At 34.9% G+C, this 17,276-nt stretch overlaps 1 protein-coding gene across 1 annotated transcript in view; it reads left to right on the plus strand.

Moving 5' to 3' along the window:
- Positions 1 to 12,106, plus strand: part of ankrd24 (ankyrin repeat domain 24) — a 36,116-nt gene extending 24,010 nt beyond the window's left edge. The window contains 8 exon segments of the mRNA XM_062027726.1: positions 565 to 1,184; positions 3,425 to 3,729; positions 6,582 to 6,725; positions 6,843 to 6,932; positions 7,002 to 7,178; positions 9,286 to 9,435; positions 9,506 to 9,571; positions 11,758 to 12,106. Of these exon segments, the coding sequence (XP_061883710.1) occupies positions 565 to 1,184; positions 3,425 to 3,729; positions 6,582 to 6,725; positions 6,843 to 6,932; positions 7,002 to 7,178; positions 9,286 to 9,435; positions 9,506 to 9,571; positions 11,758 to 11,826 (1,621 nt within the window). The 3' untranslated portion in view covers positions 11,827 to 12,106.
- The last annotated feature ends 5,170 nt before the right edge of the window (positions 12,107 to 17,276 follow it).

The raw sequence follows: 17,276 nt of genomic DNA on the forward strand, positions 1-17,276 counted from the left end.
CACTATTATGTTAGATCCACTATGGACTGGACTCTCACTATTATGTTAGATCCACTATGGACTGGACTCTCACACTATTATGTTAGATCCACTATGGACTGGACTCTCACACTATTATGTTAGATCCACTATGGACTGGACTCTCACTATTATGTTAGATCCACTATGGACTGGACTCTCACACTATTATGTTAGATCCACTATGGACTGGACTCTCACACTATTATGTTAGATCCACTATGGACTGAACTCTCACACTATTATGTTAGATCCACTATGGACTGGACTCTCACACTATTATGTTAGATCCACTATGGACTGGACTTTCACACTATTATGTTAGATCCACTATGGACTGGACTCTCACACTATTATGTTAGATCCACTATGGACTGGACTCTCACACTATTATGTTAGATCCACTATGGACTGGACTCTCACTATTATGTTAGATCCACTATGGACTGGACTCTCACAATATAGTGTATCTAACATAATAGTGTGAGAGTCCAGTACAAATACCCCTAATGTCTGTATTAGTTTTTGTTGTTTTTGAACACTGAGGTTTTGCAGTGCAGAGAGTCGGGAGGTCCTCCAGCAGCAGCTGCGTGGCCTCCAGGAGCAGCTGGCCTCCTCCCAGTCCGAGCTGGAGCAGCTCAAGGAGCAAATGCATCTGGGGGTGTTCTCCGTGGACTGTGCCGAAGGAGACCCCAACCCGGAGGCCCGGCAGCTGAAGGCCAGGGTGGCCGAGCTGGAGGAGGAGCTTGCAAAGAGGCGGGCGGAGGCGGTCGCACGGAACTCTCAGGACGCCGACACAATCCGACAGCTGACGGAGCGAGTCCAGCAACTCAAAGCTGCCGAGCTGGAGACGGCGGAGGGGGAGGAGCCGCCTGGAGACGCGGGACCGAAGGCAGACCGGGTCCGTGGCCTCCAGGAGCGCGTGGGGGAGCTGGAGGGCGAGCTGAAGAAGTGTGTGCCGCGCTCCCACCTGGAGGAGGTGCAGGTGGCCCTGGGTCACCAGTGTGAGCAGCTGGCCAGGGAGAGAGCGGAGGTGGCCAGGAGGCTCAACGACGCCCTGCTGGAGCTGGAGAGAGTCAGGCCTCCTGCACATGGCAAGGAGGAGGAAGAGGAGGAGGAAGAGGAGGAGGAGCACTCTGAAAGCTCCGAGCTCTCCGCCACATCCCGTAAGTCATGTGGAGCCTACTGAGTCGGACGCTATTTCACCAGGGGTTTAGGTTGGGGGGTAGCGGAGGGTGTATATTGTAGCGTCCTGCAAGAGTTAGTGCTGCAAGGGATTCTGGGTATTTGTTCTGTTGTGTTTATGTTGTGTTACGGTGCGGATGTTCTCCCGAAATGTGTTGTCATTCTTGTTTGGTGTGGGTTCACAGTGTGGCGCATGTTTGTAACAGTGTTAAAGTTGTTTATACGGTCACCGTCAGTGTGACTTGTATGGCTGTTGACCAAGTATGCCTTGCAATCACTTATGAGTGTGTCAAAGCCGCATATATTATGTGATTGGGCCGGCACGCTGTTTGTATGGAGCAGGGGTCGGCAACCCAAAATGTTGAAAGAGCCATATGGGTGAGGGCCGACATCCGGGCAACTGAGCTACATACGGGTTCTTCGAGCCATAGCAACCAGACTGGCGTTGAAAACAAACCGTTGCTATTACTCTTTAACCTGTCGACCTACGCTGGTTAAACCCGTCATTCTGCCTCCAAAATGCCGAAAAACGGTGTTGTTTTTGGTTGTGCTAACCACAACCGGAAACAGGGAAAACAAAGGTTGTATTTTGTTCTGCCAAAGCGCGATAAGATTGGTAATAAAAGTTCAAAATAGCGTCGGAATTTGTGTGATTTCGTCTGGGAGCTACAATATATTTTATTACTTTAATATGTTTTCAAGTACAGAAAAAAAGCCCTTATTTTTAAGGTGTGGCGGTAATAAAAATGACATTAAGGGGAATCCCTACGTGTTACTACAAACACTGATTAACTTATTTTTACACTTTGATGACAGTTAAGAACGTTAAAAAGTGTGTTCACTTCTGAGCATTAATCGTCCTTCACTTTGGTTACTGCTGTCGTTACTCGTAAAAAGGTAGACTGTAGGGAAAAAATGTCGTAATTTTTTTTATTTACAACTCAATCACGATTTTTTAAAATTCTGATTCTTAATCAATTAAACATTTTAAGAATCGATTTTTAAAAAGACGTTTTTCAGGCCATCTCTGTCAGGTTCAAAAACTGATGACATTTATTAAACAGACAAGAAGCAAGGAATCATGCAGAGACAGAGTTCAATTTTACTCATGAGGAGAGACGTATTGGGCTGTACTCTTAGTTACAGATCCAACCTACACTCTAAGGTACAGACCCACGTGCTCCTCTATTTATTTGGGAGGTCCCTGGTTACATCACTGAGGCTGCTTCTGAAGGAAGGGGGGTCATTTCAGCAGCCCCAGTTGGACACAATATATGATTATTCAGAAATGCAAATGTGCTGACACTCGGGATATCGCCCTGTCTCTGCTTTGTCTGCGTCACAGTACTCAATGTTCTCCCTTGGCAGTCAGCGGGCCGGGTCTGGACACAAACACTGATACGAGACGACACGCAATCCAAGATTGCAAGTTGTGTCTTTGCACAGATAGAAAAGTACAACTTCAGCACAATTGATAATAACTATAGCAACGGCCTTTAAGCATAAGAGTTGTGTGATAACTTATACATAATTATTCTAACAGGTAAAACCTTTTGGAATTGTGCCGTTTGTTATCATAAGATTGGTAATTAAAGTTAAAAATAGCGTCGGAATTTGTGTGATTTCGTCCGGGGGCTACAATATATTATATTACTTTAATATGTTTTCAATACAGAAAAAAAGCCCTTATTTTTAAGGTGTGGCGGTAATAAACATGACTCTAATAACATTATTTTTACACTTTGATGACGGTTAAGAACGTTAAAAAGTCTGTTCACTTCTGAGCATTAATTGTCCTTCACTTTGGTTACTGCTGTCGTTACTCGTAAAAAGGTAGACTGTAGGGAAAAAATGTCGGAAATGAATGTATTTACAACTGAATCGAGATTTTTGAAAATTCTATTAAACATTTTCAAGAATAGATTTTTAAAAATAATTTTTTTCAGGCCATCTCCGCGCTTACTCGCTGTGTGTATTTGAAAAGGAAGCTTTTGTAACCTGTAACTTGTTACGAAAAGGTGTTACTATAAGTACGAGGTAACACATTGCGAGAATCGCTTTGAATCAAGAATCAGGTTAAAATAAAAAATCCAGCCAAATGGTCCTAGGAATGTAGCCTTACACGATCTGGGAAAACATGTTATTTTATGTTGTATCAGATACTACAATAGTAAAGTTGCAGAGTCCAGTTTTGTGACTGACCACGTTTCCGTCTCTTCAGCGCGCTCCAGGCGAACGCTGACCTCGGTCCGAGAGGAACTGGAGGCGGCTCGCCAGGAAGCCGCCCAAGCCCTGGACTGTCTGTGTGCCGAGCGCGAGAGCCGCGCCCGGGACGCCCTGCAGCCGAAGGACGCCGTGCCGCTCTCCGTGCACAAGGAGGCGCTGTCCGCCGTGTCGGAGCAGCTGGCTCAGACCTTACAGGAGCTCCGGCAGGAGAAGACTCTGCGGACGGAGGCGGAGGAGCGTTCGGCCAGGCTGGAGGTCCCGCATGACGCCGTGCCGAGGCAGGAGCACCAGAAAGTCAAGGTTGGAGGGGCTACCTTTTACGTTAGCAAGTCTTATGACAAACTTTTACGTTACTCATAAAAAGGTAGACGACAGGGAAAATGTCGGAATAAATTGATTCACAACCGAATCGCAATTTTTTCATTCCATTTTTAAAAAATAAAAATAAAAAGTTTTTTAGGCCATCTTAAATCGCCATGTAAAATCGCTAATGCTAATTAGTAGCATTATATTGTAAATCCCATGTAAATTAGCATCAAGCTAGCAACTACTTTTTTTTAGCGCTTTCTATCAAGCATGCTTGGCATGGAAGATTACATGACCTAAAAGCCTTTTGCTAGGAATGTTTCCCCACCAAGTGCTTAAACCCATGTGGAGTACGCAACCTGACGTGACGTCACATGCAACAAAGATATCGAAATATCGCACGGTTTGATTTCCTGTGAATTGTTCCTGCTGCTTATCGACAAACTTTCTGCATGAAAGTACAGAATTTTTGAACAATCTTTAATTATTGGTATTGTGCATTTTCTAAAAATGTCCCTCTTCTTGGCAAAAAAAACCTACAAATTTAAAGTCAGAAATATTTTATGTAGCAGGTAGGGATGGGTACCGAATCAAGTACTTTTTGGTCACTCCAGCAGCACTGAGAGTGGACTCAGCCAAACTACCTCTTGGCAATGTTGCAAATTTCAACGCCGACAAAGAAATTGACTCAAAAAAACACTCCAACGTAAGTAAAGTAAGGCTTCACTTTTCTAAAAATGTGTTAGCTTGATGCTAATATACATTGGCTTTGCCATTGACATGCTACTGATTAGCTATAGCCATTTTACATGGTGATTTCAAAACCTCCAAATGCGTTAGTGAAAACTACAACTAAGATGTACGTTTCAATCAAACAGGAATAGGTACAATACTTACAGTACTAACACTTTTCAGGGCGCAACAAAATACTGGAGAGCAGAGACTGAACTAACTAGCTAGCACAACATAAACCAGAGCCAAAAAGTAGGTAAACATAGGCAAAAAAAAGGTTAAATAAAAATAGATTAATTGGGCTAAAAGAAGGTAAACATGAGTAGTGGAAGGTAAAAAATGTTTAAGCATAGGTAAAAGGTTAAAAGTAGGTAAGCAGAGGTAAAAAGTAGGTAAACATTGAAAAAAGAAGAGAAAATAGGCAAAAGAAAGTGAAAAATGGGTAAGCATATGGGTAGAAGAATGTAAAAAAGTAGGTAAACATAAGTGAAAAGGTAACACGTATATAAAATAAGGTAAAAAAAATTTGGTGAACTTAGGTAAAGAAAGGGTAAAAATGTAGGCATATTAAAACAAGTAAAAGAAGGTTAAAACGTAGGTAAAAGAAGGTCAAAAAGATAGGTAAACATAAGTAAAATAAGATAAAAAGTATGTAAAAGTAGGCAAAAAAAGGTAAAAAAAAAAAAAAGGGGGAACTTAAGGGGGGGAAAAAAAGTAAAAAAGTAGCTAAACATTGGTAGGAAAAAAAGGTTAAAATAGGTAAGCATATGTAAATGGTAAACACTTTTGGACAGCAAAGACTGAACTAACTAGCTAGCACAACATAAACCAGAGCCAAAAAGTAGGGAAACACAGGCAAAAAATAGATTAACTGAGCTAAAAGAAGGTAAACGTGGGTAGTGGAAGGTAAAAAACGTTTAAGCATAGTAGGTAAACATTGAAAAAAGAAGGGAAAATAGGCAAAATAAGGTAAAAAAAAAAAGGGTAAGCATATAGGTAGAAGAATGTAAAAAAGTAGGTAAACATAAGTAAAAAGGTAAAACGCATATAAAATAGGGTAAAAAAAATTAGGTGAACTTAGGGTAAAAACATAGGTATATTAAACAAGTAAAAGAAGGTTAAAAAGGAGGTAAAATAAGTAAAAGAAGGTTAAAAAAATAAGTACATAGGTAGAAAAAGGTAAAAAAAAAAGGTAAACAAAGTAAAAGGTAAAACGCATATGAAATAAGGTAAAAAAAAATTAGGTGAACTTAGGTAAAGAAAGGGTAAAAACGTAGGTGTATTAAAACAAGTAAAATAAGGTTAAAAAGTAGGTAAAATAAGTAAAAGAGCGTTAAAAAAATAGGTAAGTACATAGATAGAAAAAGGTTAAAAGAAATAGTTAAACATAAGTAAAACGTAAATAAAATAAGGTTAAAAAAATTAGGTGAACTTAGGTAAAGAAACAGTAAAAACGTAGGTATATTAAAACAAGTAAAATAAGGTTAAAAAGTAGGTATAAGAAGTAAAAGAAGGTAAAAAAAAATATAGGTAAACATAAGTAAAATAAGATAAAAAGTATGTAAAAGTAGGCTAAAAAAAAGCATATGTAAACGGTAAACAGTTTTTAGGGCGCAACAAACGACTAGACAGCAAAGACAAACAAGAGCCGTGTAAGGACAACTCATTTTCAAAGTTGGTAGCAAACATGGCGCCCTGTAGTCACGTCAGGAGCTTTTGACCAATCGTTTAGGAATCATGTGAACACCGGGCGCCATGTTTGCTACCAACATGGTTAAGTTGGCCACACTCTCTCTACACGCAACTTACTGTCCCACCTGAAAGTAAGACTCAGAAATGTGAGGACAAAACTGCACAGCAGTTATCCTAATCAGCTCCTTTTGAAATGTTGCAATAAAAGTTATTTTCTTATTAAAAACAAATCATATTTGGTACCACAGAAAAGTACAGAACATTGTATTGATAATTGAAGCAAGAGAATATATTTCTTTGTGAGCAACTTAATGGATTCATCCAGTAAGAAGGCGCTAGTAAGAATGATTCTGAATGGAATATTGTGATAAGTGTCGAGATAAAAGCAGTTCTGCAGTTTGACACAGCTGGCGGTCTTCTAGGAGGAGCTGGAGCGCTCCCTGCAGGCCAGCCACAGAAGTGCGGCGGCAGCTCAGGAGGCCCTGAGTGAGAAGGAGGCGGAGCTAAGGGAGATGAAGTCAGGGCAGGCGTCAGAGCAGGGTCTCATCTCCCAGGAGGACCAGCAGGTGTTAAAGCAGGGTCTCATCTCCCAGGAGGACCACCAGGCGTTAAAGACGGGTCTCATCTCCCAGGAGGACCACCAGGCGTCAGAGCAGGGTCTCATCTCCCAGGAGGACCAGCAGGCCCTGCGCTTGTCCATGAAGGCCGAGGTCAACGCCATGATGGCCCGCTTCAACGATCTCACGCGCAAACACGAGAAGACCTGCACCGAGGTCAACAGCACATCCATTATTCATGTGACTTTCACCACTTCCATTATTCATCCTCTTCTACCTGCACAGGTGTTCCAGGTGCAGAGGGAGGCTCTCTTTCACAAGAGCGAGCGGCAGGTCGCCGAGACGCAGCTGAGCGCCGTGCAGCGCCAGCTTCAAGAGCTGCAGTCCAAGTCCAGCCACGTCCAGGAACTGCACCACAACATCCAACAGTCCCAAGGCCTGGTCAAGGAGAAGGACCGCAAGGTGAGGCCAGGCAAAATGACCGCAACACTAAAAAGATCAATGTCAAAAAAGTAGCAAAGCATCGGTAGAAGAAGGTAAGAAAGTGGGTCAACGTAGATGAAAGAAGGTAAATAAACGGTAAACGTAGGTAAAAGTTGAAAAAGTAAGCAAATATAGGTCAAATAAGATTTTAAAAAGTAGGTAAGCGGAGGTAAAAGAAGGTAAAAAGTAGGTAAGCAGAGGTAAAAGAAGGTAAAAAGTAGGTAAGCAGAGGTAAAAGAAGCTAAAAAGGTAGGTAAACATAGGTTAAAAAGGTAGGTAAACATAGGTAAAGGTAAATAATAGGTACACATAGGGAAAAATGTAGGTAAACATAGGTAAAGGTAAATAATAGGTACACATAGGTAAAAAGGTAGGTAAACATAGGTAAAGGTAAATAATAAGTACACATAGGTAAATAATAGGTCAACATAGGTAAAAGGGAAGGTAAACATAGGTAAAGGTAAATAATAGGTACACATAGGTAAAAAGGTAGGTAAACATAGGTAAAAAGGTAGGTAAACATAGGTAAAGGTAAATCATAGGTACACATAGGTAAAAAGGTAGGTAAACATAGGTAAAAAGGTAGGTAAACATAGGTAAAGGTAAATAATAGGTACACATAGGTAAAAGGGTAGGTAAACATAGGTAAAAAGGTAGGTAAACATAGGCAAAGGTAAATAATAGGTACACATAGGTAAAAGTTGAAAAAGTAAGTAAACATAGGTAAAATGAGATCAAAAGTAAGTAAGCAGAGGTAAAAGATGGTAAAATGTAGCATAGCATAGATAACAAGGTAAATAATGCATAAACATAGGTAAAAGAAGGTAAATAAAACGGTGAACATAGGTAAAAGTTGAAAAAGTAAGTAAACATAGGTAAAATGAGATCAAAAGTAGGTAAGCAGAGGTAAAAGATGGTAAAATGTAACATAGCATAGATAACAAGGTAAATAATGCATAAACATAGGTAAAAGAAGGTAAATAAAACGGTGAACATAGGTAAAAGTTGAAAAAGTAAGCAAACAGGTAAAATAAGATAAAAGGTAGGTAAGCAGAGGTAAAATAAAATAAAAAGTAGGTAAGCAAGGTTAAAAAAAGGTAGGTAAACATAGATAAAAAAGGTAAATAATTGATGAACACAGGTAAAAGTTGAAAAGTAAGTAAACATAGGTAAAATAAGTATAAAAAGTAGGTAAGCAGAGGTAAAAAGGTAAAAAATGATGAAAAAAGGTAAATACTAGATAAACATAGGTAAAAGTTGAACAAGTAGGTAAACATAGGCAAAGTTGAAAAATTAAGCAAACAGGTAAAATAAGATAAAAAGTAGGTAAGCCGAGTTAAAACAAGGTTAAAAAGGTAAGTAAACATAGATAAAAAAGGTAAATATTTGGTAAACCTAGGTAAAAGTTGAAAAGTAAGTAAACATAGGTAAGATGAGATAAAAGGTAGGCAAGCAGAGGTAAAAGAAGGTAAAAATGTAGGTAAGCATATATTTAACAAGGTAAATAATGTTTAAACATAGGTAAAAGAAGGTAAATAAAACAGTAAACATAGGTAAAAGTTGAAAAAGTAAGCAAACAGGTAAAATAAGATAAAACGTAGGTCAGCAGAGGTTAAATAAAATAAAAAGTAGGTAAGCAAGGTTAAAAAAGGTAGGTAAACATAGATAAAAAAAGGTAAATAATTGGTAAACACAGGTAAAGGTGGAAAAGTAAGTAAACATAGGTAAAATAAGTATAAAAAGTAGGTAAGCAGAGGTAAAAGGTAAAAAATGTAGATAAAAATAGATGAAAAAAGGTAAATAATAGATAAAAGTTGAACAAGTAAACATAGGCAAAGTTGAAAAATGAAGCAAACAGGTAAAATAAGATAAAAAGTAGGTAAGCAGAGTTAAAAGAAGGTTAAAAAGTTAAGTAAACATAGATTTAAAAAAGGTAAATAATTGGTAAACCTAGGTAAATGTTGAAAAGTAAGTAAAGGTAGGTCAAATAAGTATAAAAAGTAGGTAAGTGTCATGTAATGTTTCTCCAGCACTTTATGGAGCGTGTGAGAAGACGAGAAGGATGAAGTGCAAACTCTTTGTGCAGATCAGCGATCTCTCCAAGGAGGTGTTCCGTCTCAAGGAGGCTCTGGGAGCTTTGTCTCCTCCTCTGGGCGTGGTCACCTCCTCCCACGGTAACCCTGGGCAACAGGTGGCGCTGCAGAACAGGCTGGCTATCCTCAACCAGCAGCTCCAGGTAAGCACAAAACATCCCTTGGAAGGAAGTGAGTACTTCAATAAAATGTGTTGTTGTTTTGGTGCACCAGGACTGTGAGAGAAAACACAAGCATGTGGTGGCTGTGTATCGCTCCCACTTACTGGCAGCTGTGCAGGTCAGTCAGCCTCCGCTTTAGTTGTGCACGTTTTGGCTTCAATTCTTCCATTTCAAAAATGTTACAAACATTTTTACAATTAGGAGAATTTTTCATTTATTTTTTCTAAATAGTGATAATATTAGATAAATTAAGTAAATTAAGTCAACATTATTAGAAAATAAAGTCATAATATTAAGGCAATTATATTCTTACACAAGGAGACATTTAAAAAAAAAAAGAGAGAATAAAGTCAACATTTATTAGAAATAATGTCATAATATTAGGTCAATTAATTCTTACACAGAGATACTTTTTTAATATTAGGAGAATAAAGTCAACATTTAATAGAAATAATATCATAATATTAAGGCAATTACGTTGTTAAATGAGGAGACTTTTTTTTAATATTAGGGGAATAAAGTCAACATTTTATAGAACTTTCATAAGTTGGTCAATTAAGTTGTTAGGAAGAAAATGTAATATTGAAATAGAGTAAAAACATTTTTAAATAAAGTACTATTATAAGATCAATAGAGTTTCTGTGAAAAAAGTTAACAATTGGGAGAATAATAGTCTTATTTTTTTAAATAGTGATCATTTTAGATAAATTAAGTATTAGAAAAATGTTTTAATATTAGGAAAATAAAGTCAACATTGTTAGAAATTAAAGTCATAATATTAAGGCAATTACTTTCTTACATGAGACTTAAGAAAATATTAGGAGAATCAAGTCAACATTTAATAAAAATAGTCATAATATTAGGTCAATTACCCAAAGTTGTTACATTAGGGAAAAAAACAAGAGAATCAAGTCAACATTTAATAAAAATAGTCATAATATTACATCAATTAAGTTTTTCATGAAGAGGCATTTTTTTTAATATTAGGAGAATAAAGTCAACATTGAATAGAACTGTCATAAGTTGGTCAATTAAGTTGTTACACTAGGAAGAAAATGTAATATTGAAATAGAGTAAAAACATTTTTAAATAAAGTACTAATATAAGATCAACAAAGTTGTTACATTCTGAGAACAAATTTAACAATTGGGAGAATAATAGTCTTGTTTTTTTAAATAGTGATCATTTTGGATACATTAAGTCATAGAAAAATGTTTTAATATTAGGAGAATAAAGTCAACATTGTTAGAAATGAAAGTTATAATATTAAGCCAATTAAGTTCTTACATGATGAGACTTTTAAGAAAATATTAGGAGAATCAAGTCAACATTTATTAGAAATATTGTCATAATATTAGGTCAATTACCAAAATTTGTTACATTAGAAGAAAAAAAGAGAGAATCAAGTCAACATTTAATAAAAAATAATGTCATAATATTAGATCAATTAAGTTTTTCATGAGGTGGCATTTTTTTTATATTAGGAGAATAAAGTCAACATTTTATGGAAATAGTCATATTTTGGTCAATTTCATGAATTCCCCCCTGCAAAATAAGAGAATAAAGTCAACATTTTATAGAAATAATGTCATAACATTGGGTCAATTGTTTTTTTTTTTAAATATTAGGATAATAAATTCAACATTTTCCAGAAATAAATATTATAATATTAGGTCAATTAAGTTGTTTAATTTTGACACTTTTGAAAAAAAATATTAGGAGAATAAAGTCAACATTTTCTGGAAATAATGTCATAATATTAGGTCAATTAAGTTCTGACATTAGAAGAAACATGATTTAATACTAAGAGAATAAAGTCAACATGATTTGGAAATAAAGTCCTAATATCAAAATATTGTAATATTGGTGGAATAAAGTTGTAATTAAAAGAAAAAATTCAAATTTAGAAAAAAAAATATTCAAATTTTACAAATTTAGAGAATTACAAAAAAAATGTGTAATGTGACATGAAATTATTTCACCCACAAAAAATTACATTTAAAAATGATTTTACGTTAAAAAAAAAAATGTTACAACAAGGTTGTAATTTTACGAGAACAGAGAAAAAAGTTGTAATGGAAATGTGTGAGCGTAAAAGTTGTAATCATCAAAGGTGGGAATAAAGTTAAAATAATCAAGTCTGAGTTTTACAAGGTCATCAGTAACGTTAAAGTCTGTCCCTCGTAATAAACAATATTCTTATACTGTCTGGTGTGTGTGTGTGTGCGTGCGTGCGTGCGTGCGTGCGTGCGTGTGTGTGTGTGTGCGTGCGTGCGTGTGTGTGTGCGTGTGTGTGTCCAAAAGGGTCGTATGGACGAAGAGGTGCAAGGTCTGCTGCTGCAGATCCTGAGGATGACCCAGCAGGGTCATTGACCTCATTACCAGGTCACGTGACCAAGCAAACACACGCTGAGGATGATCATCAAGTCATGCACACGCTGTGCACCCCCTAGTGGCTGGGAGTAGCATCATGGATGAACGACGCTGCCTTTACTGTAAATTCCATGACAGTGAAAGTGTGATTGTAGTTTACAAGATTGTATGATTGACATCTTTTTACATTTCCCCCTTATGGTAATAAAACATGTTACTCATGGTAACTGTAAAGCTCCAGCGCTGCTTCTTGAATAACTCGCAAAATGGTTCATTCATTTATTTTTTTATTGACAAGAACACGGTCATCCATAATAATAATTTAAAAAAAACAAGCAATTCCTGAGAAAGAAAAAGAAGAAAAAGTTTGTGACCATCAGAATATTTTGTGCATTTCAAGTGGAGACAAGAAGAATGATGGAACGTCCTGATAAAGTTGCATTGGTACTGTAGGAACACGTTTATGTCGACATAACCAAAACTACCCTCGCCTATGCTCGTCCACAATGAAATAACCTCATAATAATACACCAATGAAGTTGTTGCATTAATAGTTGTAATAGTGGGAGAATTCAATCAACATTTCATAGAAATAATGTCATAATATTACATCAATTAAGTTCAAATATTTGTAATATTGGGAAAATAAAGTCAAGATTTTAAAGAAATAATGTCATAGTATTAGATCAATTAAGTTGTTACATTAGAAAAAAATATTAGAATAAAGTCAAAATGTTATGGAAATATTGTCATAATATTAGATCAATTAAATTGTTACACTAGAAAGAAATATTAGAATAAAGTCAACATTTTATGAAAATATTTGTAATAATATTAAATAAATTAAGTTGTTACATTAGAAATGTGTTTGTAATATTGGGAGAATTAAGTCAAACTTATGGAAATAATGTCATAATATTAGATCAATTAGGTTGTTACATAAAAAAAAAATTAGAATAAAGTCAAAATGTTATGTAAATATTGTCATAATATTAGATCAATTAAGTTGATACATTAGAAAAAAAATTAGAATGAAGTCGACATTTTATGAAAATAATTGTAATAATATTAAGTCAATTAAGTTGTTGCATTAAAAACAAATATTAAAATAAAGTCAATGTTATGGAAATATTGTCATAATATTAGATCAATTAAATTGTTACATTAGAAAGAAATATTAGAATAAAGTCAACATTTTATGAAAATATTGTCATAATATCACATCAATTAAGTTGTTACATTAGAAAAAAATAGAATAAAGTCAAAATGTCATGGAAATATTGTCATAATATTAGATCAATTAAATTGTTACATTAGAAAGAAATATTAGAATAAAGTCAACATTTAAAACAAAAAAGTAATAATATTACATCAATTAAGTTGTTACATTAGAAAAAAATATTAGAATAAAGTCAACATTTTATGAAAATATTTGTAATAATATTAAATCAGTGAAGTTGTTACATTAGAAAACATGTTTGTAATATTGGGAGAATTAAGTCAAACTTATGGAAATAATGTCATAATATTAGATCAATTAGGTTGTTACATTAAAAAAATTAGAATAAAGTCAAAATGTTATGGAAATATTGTCATAATATTAGATCAATTAAGTTGATACATTAGGGGGAAAAAATAGAATAAAGTCGACTTTTTATGAAAATAATTGTAATAACATTAAGTCAATTAAGTTGTTACATTAAAAACAAATATTAAAATAAAGTCAATGTTATGGAAATATTGTCATAATATTAGATCAATTAAATTGTTACATAAGAAAGAAATATTAGAATAAAGTCAACATTTAAAAAAAAAAAGGAATAATATTACATCAATTAAGTTGTTACATTAGAAAAAAATATTAGAATAAAGTCAACATTTTATGAAAATATTTGTAATAATATTAAATAAATTAAGTTGTTACATTATAAATTTGTTTGTAATATTGGGAGAATTAAGTCAAACTTATGGAAATAATGTCATAATATTAGATCAATTAGGTTGTTACATTAAAAAAAATTAGAATAAAGTCAAAATGTTTCGGAAATATTGTCATAATAATAGATCAATTAAGTTGATACATTAGGGGGGAAAATAGAATAAAGTCGACTTTTTAATGAAAATAATTGTAATAACATTAAGTCAATTAAGTTGTTACATTAAAAACAAATATTAAAATAAAGTCAATGTTATGGAAATATTGTCATAATATTAGATCAATTAAATTGTTACATTAGAAAGAAATATTAGAATAAAGTCAACATTTTATGAAAATAATTGTAATAATATTACATCAATTAAGTTGTTACATTAGAAAAAAATATTAGAATAAAGTCAACATTTTATGAAAATATTTGTAATAATATTAAATAAATTAAGTTGTTACATTAGAAATGTGTTTGTAATATTGGGAGAATTAAGTCAAACTTACGGAAATAATGTCATAATATTAGATCAATTAGGTTGTTACTTTAAAAAAAATTAGAATAAAGTCAAAATTTTATGGAAATATTGTCATAATATTAGATCAATTAAGTTGATACATTAGAAAAAACATTACAATAAATTCGCCATTTTATGAAAATTATTGTAATGATATTAAGTCAATTAAGTTGTTACATTGGAAAAAACATTAGAATAAAGTCAACATTTCATGGAAATAATTGTTATAATAAGTAAATTAAGTTGTTACATTAAAAAAAGTATTAGAATAAGGTCAACATTTCATGGAAATAGTTGTAATCTTAGCTCTATAAATTTGTTGTATTCAGAATTTTTTTTTGCAATATTAGGAGAATACAGTCAAGATTTTATGAAAATAATTGTAATAATATTAAATCAATTAAGTTGTTGCATTAGGAGGAAAAAATTGGTATTAGGACAATAAAATAAACATTTAATGGAAATCATAAAGGACGTGATAATAAAGTATTTGCTTGTTTATTTACATTATTATTATACATTTGATCTAATTTGGACTAGAGCAGTGTTTTTTAACCATAGAGCGCCACCTATAGGGCCGCCCAAAAATATCTCTTTCTCAGCTGTGGTCCATATGAGCCATGGCAGTACTCAGTTGTAATACACTTTCCCCACCACTAGTGGCAGTAATGACAAAATCACGCAAACAGAAGAAGTCTGGAGCTAAAGTCTTAGAGAAGCTTCTTAAGCGCAAAAATGATGACTAAAGTGGTGAAGCTGAATTTTCATTTGCACTTTAATTTTATTGAGTTTATCTAATAAACATGGATATTGTTTTTATATATTAATCATTTTATTTGAATGTATTTTCCCTTCTTATGCAGTAGATTTGCTTAGTACTTATTTTGCTAATCAGCCTGACCTAAGCCTAAGGTTTCTGTGTGAAATAAATACAATCCAACACATGCTTACATATTATTTGAAAAGGCTGTCAACTGGAAGTAGAAGTAAAATTAAGAGTAATTCAGTGAAATATTTCAGTGCTCAGTAGTGGAAAAGTTTCAGATCTAAACTTATCTCATTTTGAGGAGAACGTCAAGAAAAAGGTTTGCACCTGCACTAATATTCCTGGCATGGTCGGACAATCTGAAAAATACAATTAAAGGCGTGCATTTTGTGAGCTGCTGTGGTGCGAGCCACGCTTTTGTTTTGAAGCCCGCTCGAACAGGAAGTGAGTGTGTGCCGTGTAATAAGACAATAATAACATAAATAAAGACGTCAACAAAGCAACACGTCCACACAAACTGACCGTTTCCATAGTGATGAACACGTTATGTCCACTTAAGTGGCCATAACACGAGAAGAAGAAGAAAAGGTGTGGACATAAACGTGTTCCGTGGACATAAACGTGTTCCGTGGACATAAACGTGTTCCGTGGACATAAACGTGTTCCGCAGACACAAACTACACTCGAGATTTATTTCCCTGATTATTTTCAAAGTTGGAAGTGTACGAGCAAACATAAAACACGTTTGACGCTAACGTGAGCAGCTAGTGTTCCGCGGTGAAGAACATCGGAACAATCCTGACCTTTACCAACGTCTGTTGGCATGGCAACAGAAAACAAGAAGAAGAAGAAGAAGAAGAAGAAGAAGAAGAAGAAGAAGAAGAAGAAGGAGAAGAAGGAGAAGAATGAGAAGAAGGAGAAGAAGGTGGATGCACGCACTGTGCTGCACACCAGCAGCCTGTCATGGCAGTTATTAAGGCACTGAAGTTGGGGACAGGCTGGGCAGAATGTACAGTAGGACAGGATGTACAGTAGGGCAGGATGTACAGTAGGGCAGGATGTACAGTAGGACAGGATGTACAGTAGGGCAGGGTGTACAGTAGGGCAGGGTGTACAGTAGGACAGGGTGTGCATTAGGACAGGGTGTACGGTAGGACAGGATGTACAGTAGGACAGGATGTACAGTAGGACAGGATGTACAGTCGGGCAGGCTGTACAGTAGGACGGGGTGTACTGTAGGGCATGGTGTACAGTAGGACAGGGTGTACAGTAGGGCAGGCTGTACAGTAGGACGGGGTGTACTGTAGGGCATGGTGTACAGTAGGACAGGGTGTACAGTAGGGCAGGCTGTACAGTAGGGCGGGGTGTACAGTAGGGCAGGGTGTACTGTAGGGCATGGTGTACAGTAGGATAGGGTGTACAGTAGGACAGGATGTACGGTAGGACAGGGTGTACAGTAGGACAGGATGTACAGTCGGGCAGGCTGTACAGTAGGACGGGGTGTACTGTAGGGCATGGTGTACAGTAGGACAGGATGTACGGTAGGACAGGGTGGGACGTTCACTGACCACTACATTAGGTACACCTGCCTTTCCAAAGATAATAATGCTCCATGTAAATAAATACAAAAAATAGGATTGCGCAACATGAATGAGGTTTGCAATGGTGTGCAACAATTCTAATAAAAATATTACAGTATAATAATTGTAATTTACTTTTTCTTTTTGTCATTTGAATATGTTACGTTATTGAAGCTAATAAACAGCCAATGATACAAATAATACATGTTTAATATCATGTTTTTTTATCCTAATTTTAATCTTTCTGATATTTGAGTATTCTTATTTAACAAGAAAGGTTATTTGGATAAAAACATATTTTTTTTTGTAAATGCGTTGTTAATATTGTAATTTATGGTGTTTATATTTCATATTTCATTGTATTTGTGTCTTTTTTACATTAATTTAATTGGTTAATTTAACGACAACAACTGTTCAAATATTATAATATGTTGATTCTTTTGAAGACAATTATGCAATTTAAGTAGGTAATAATTAATTTACTTAAAATATCAGACTATAAAAATCATTATTTATTGACGTGTAAGCTAACAAACAGCCAATAATAATACAAAATGACACATTTTAGTATTTATATATTTAGATTTTTTAATCTGATCGTTTTTATCTTGATTTTAATATTTGTCTAATATTTGAGTACTCTTATTAAAGTAAAAGATTAA

The sequence above is a fragment of the Entelurus aequoreus genome, linkage group LG19, assembly GCF_033978785.1.
Source record: "Entelurus aequoreus isolate RoL-2023_Sb linkage group LG19, RoL_Eaeq_v1.1, whole genome shotgun sequence".
NCBI lineage: Eukaryota > Metazoa > Chordata > Actinopteri > Syngnathiformes > Syngnathidae > Entelurus > Entelurus aequoreus.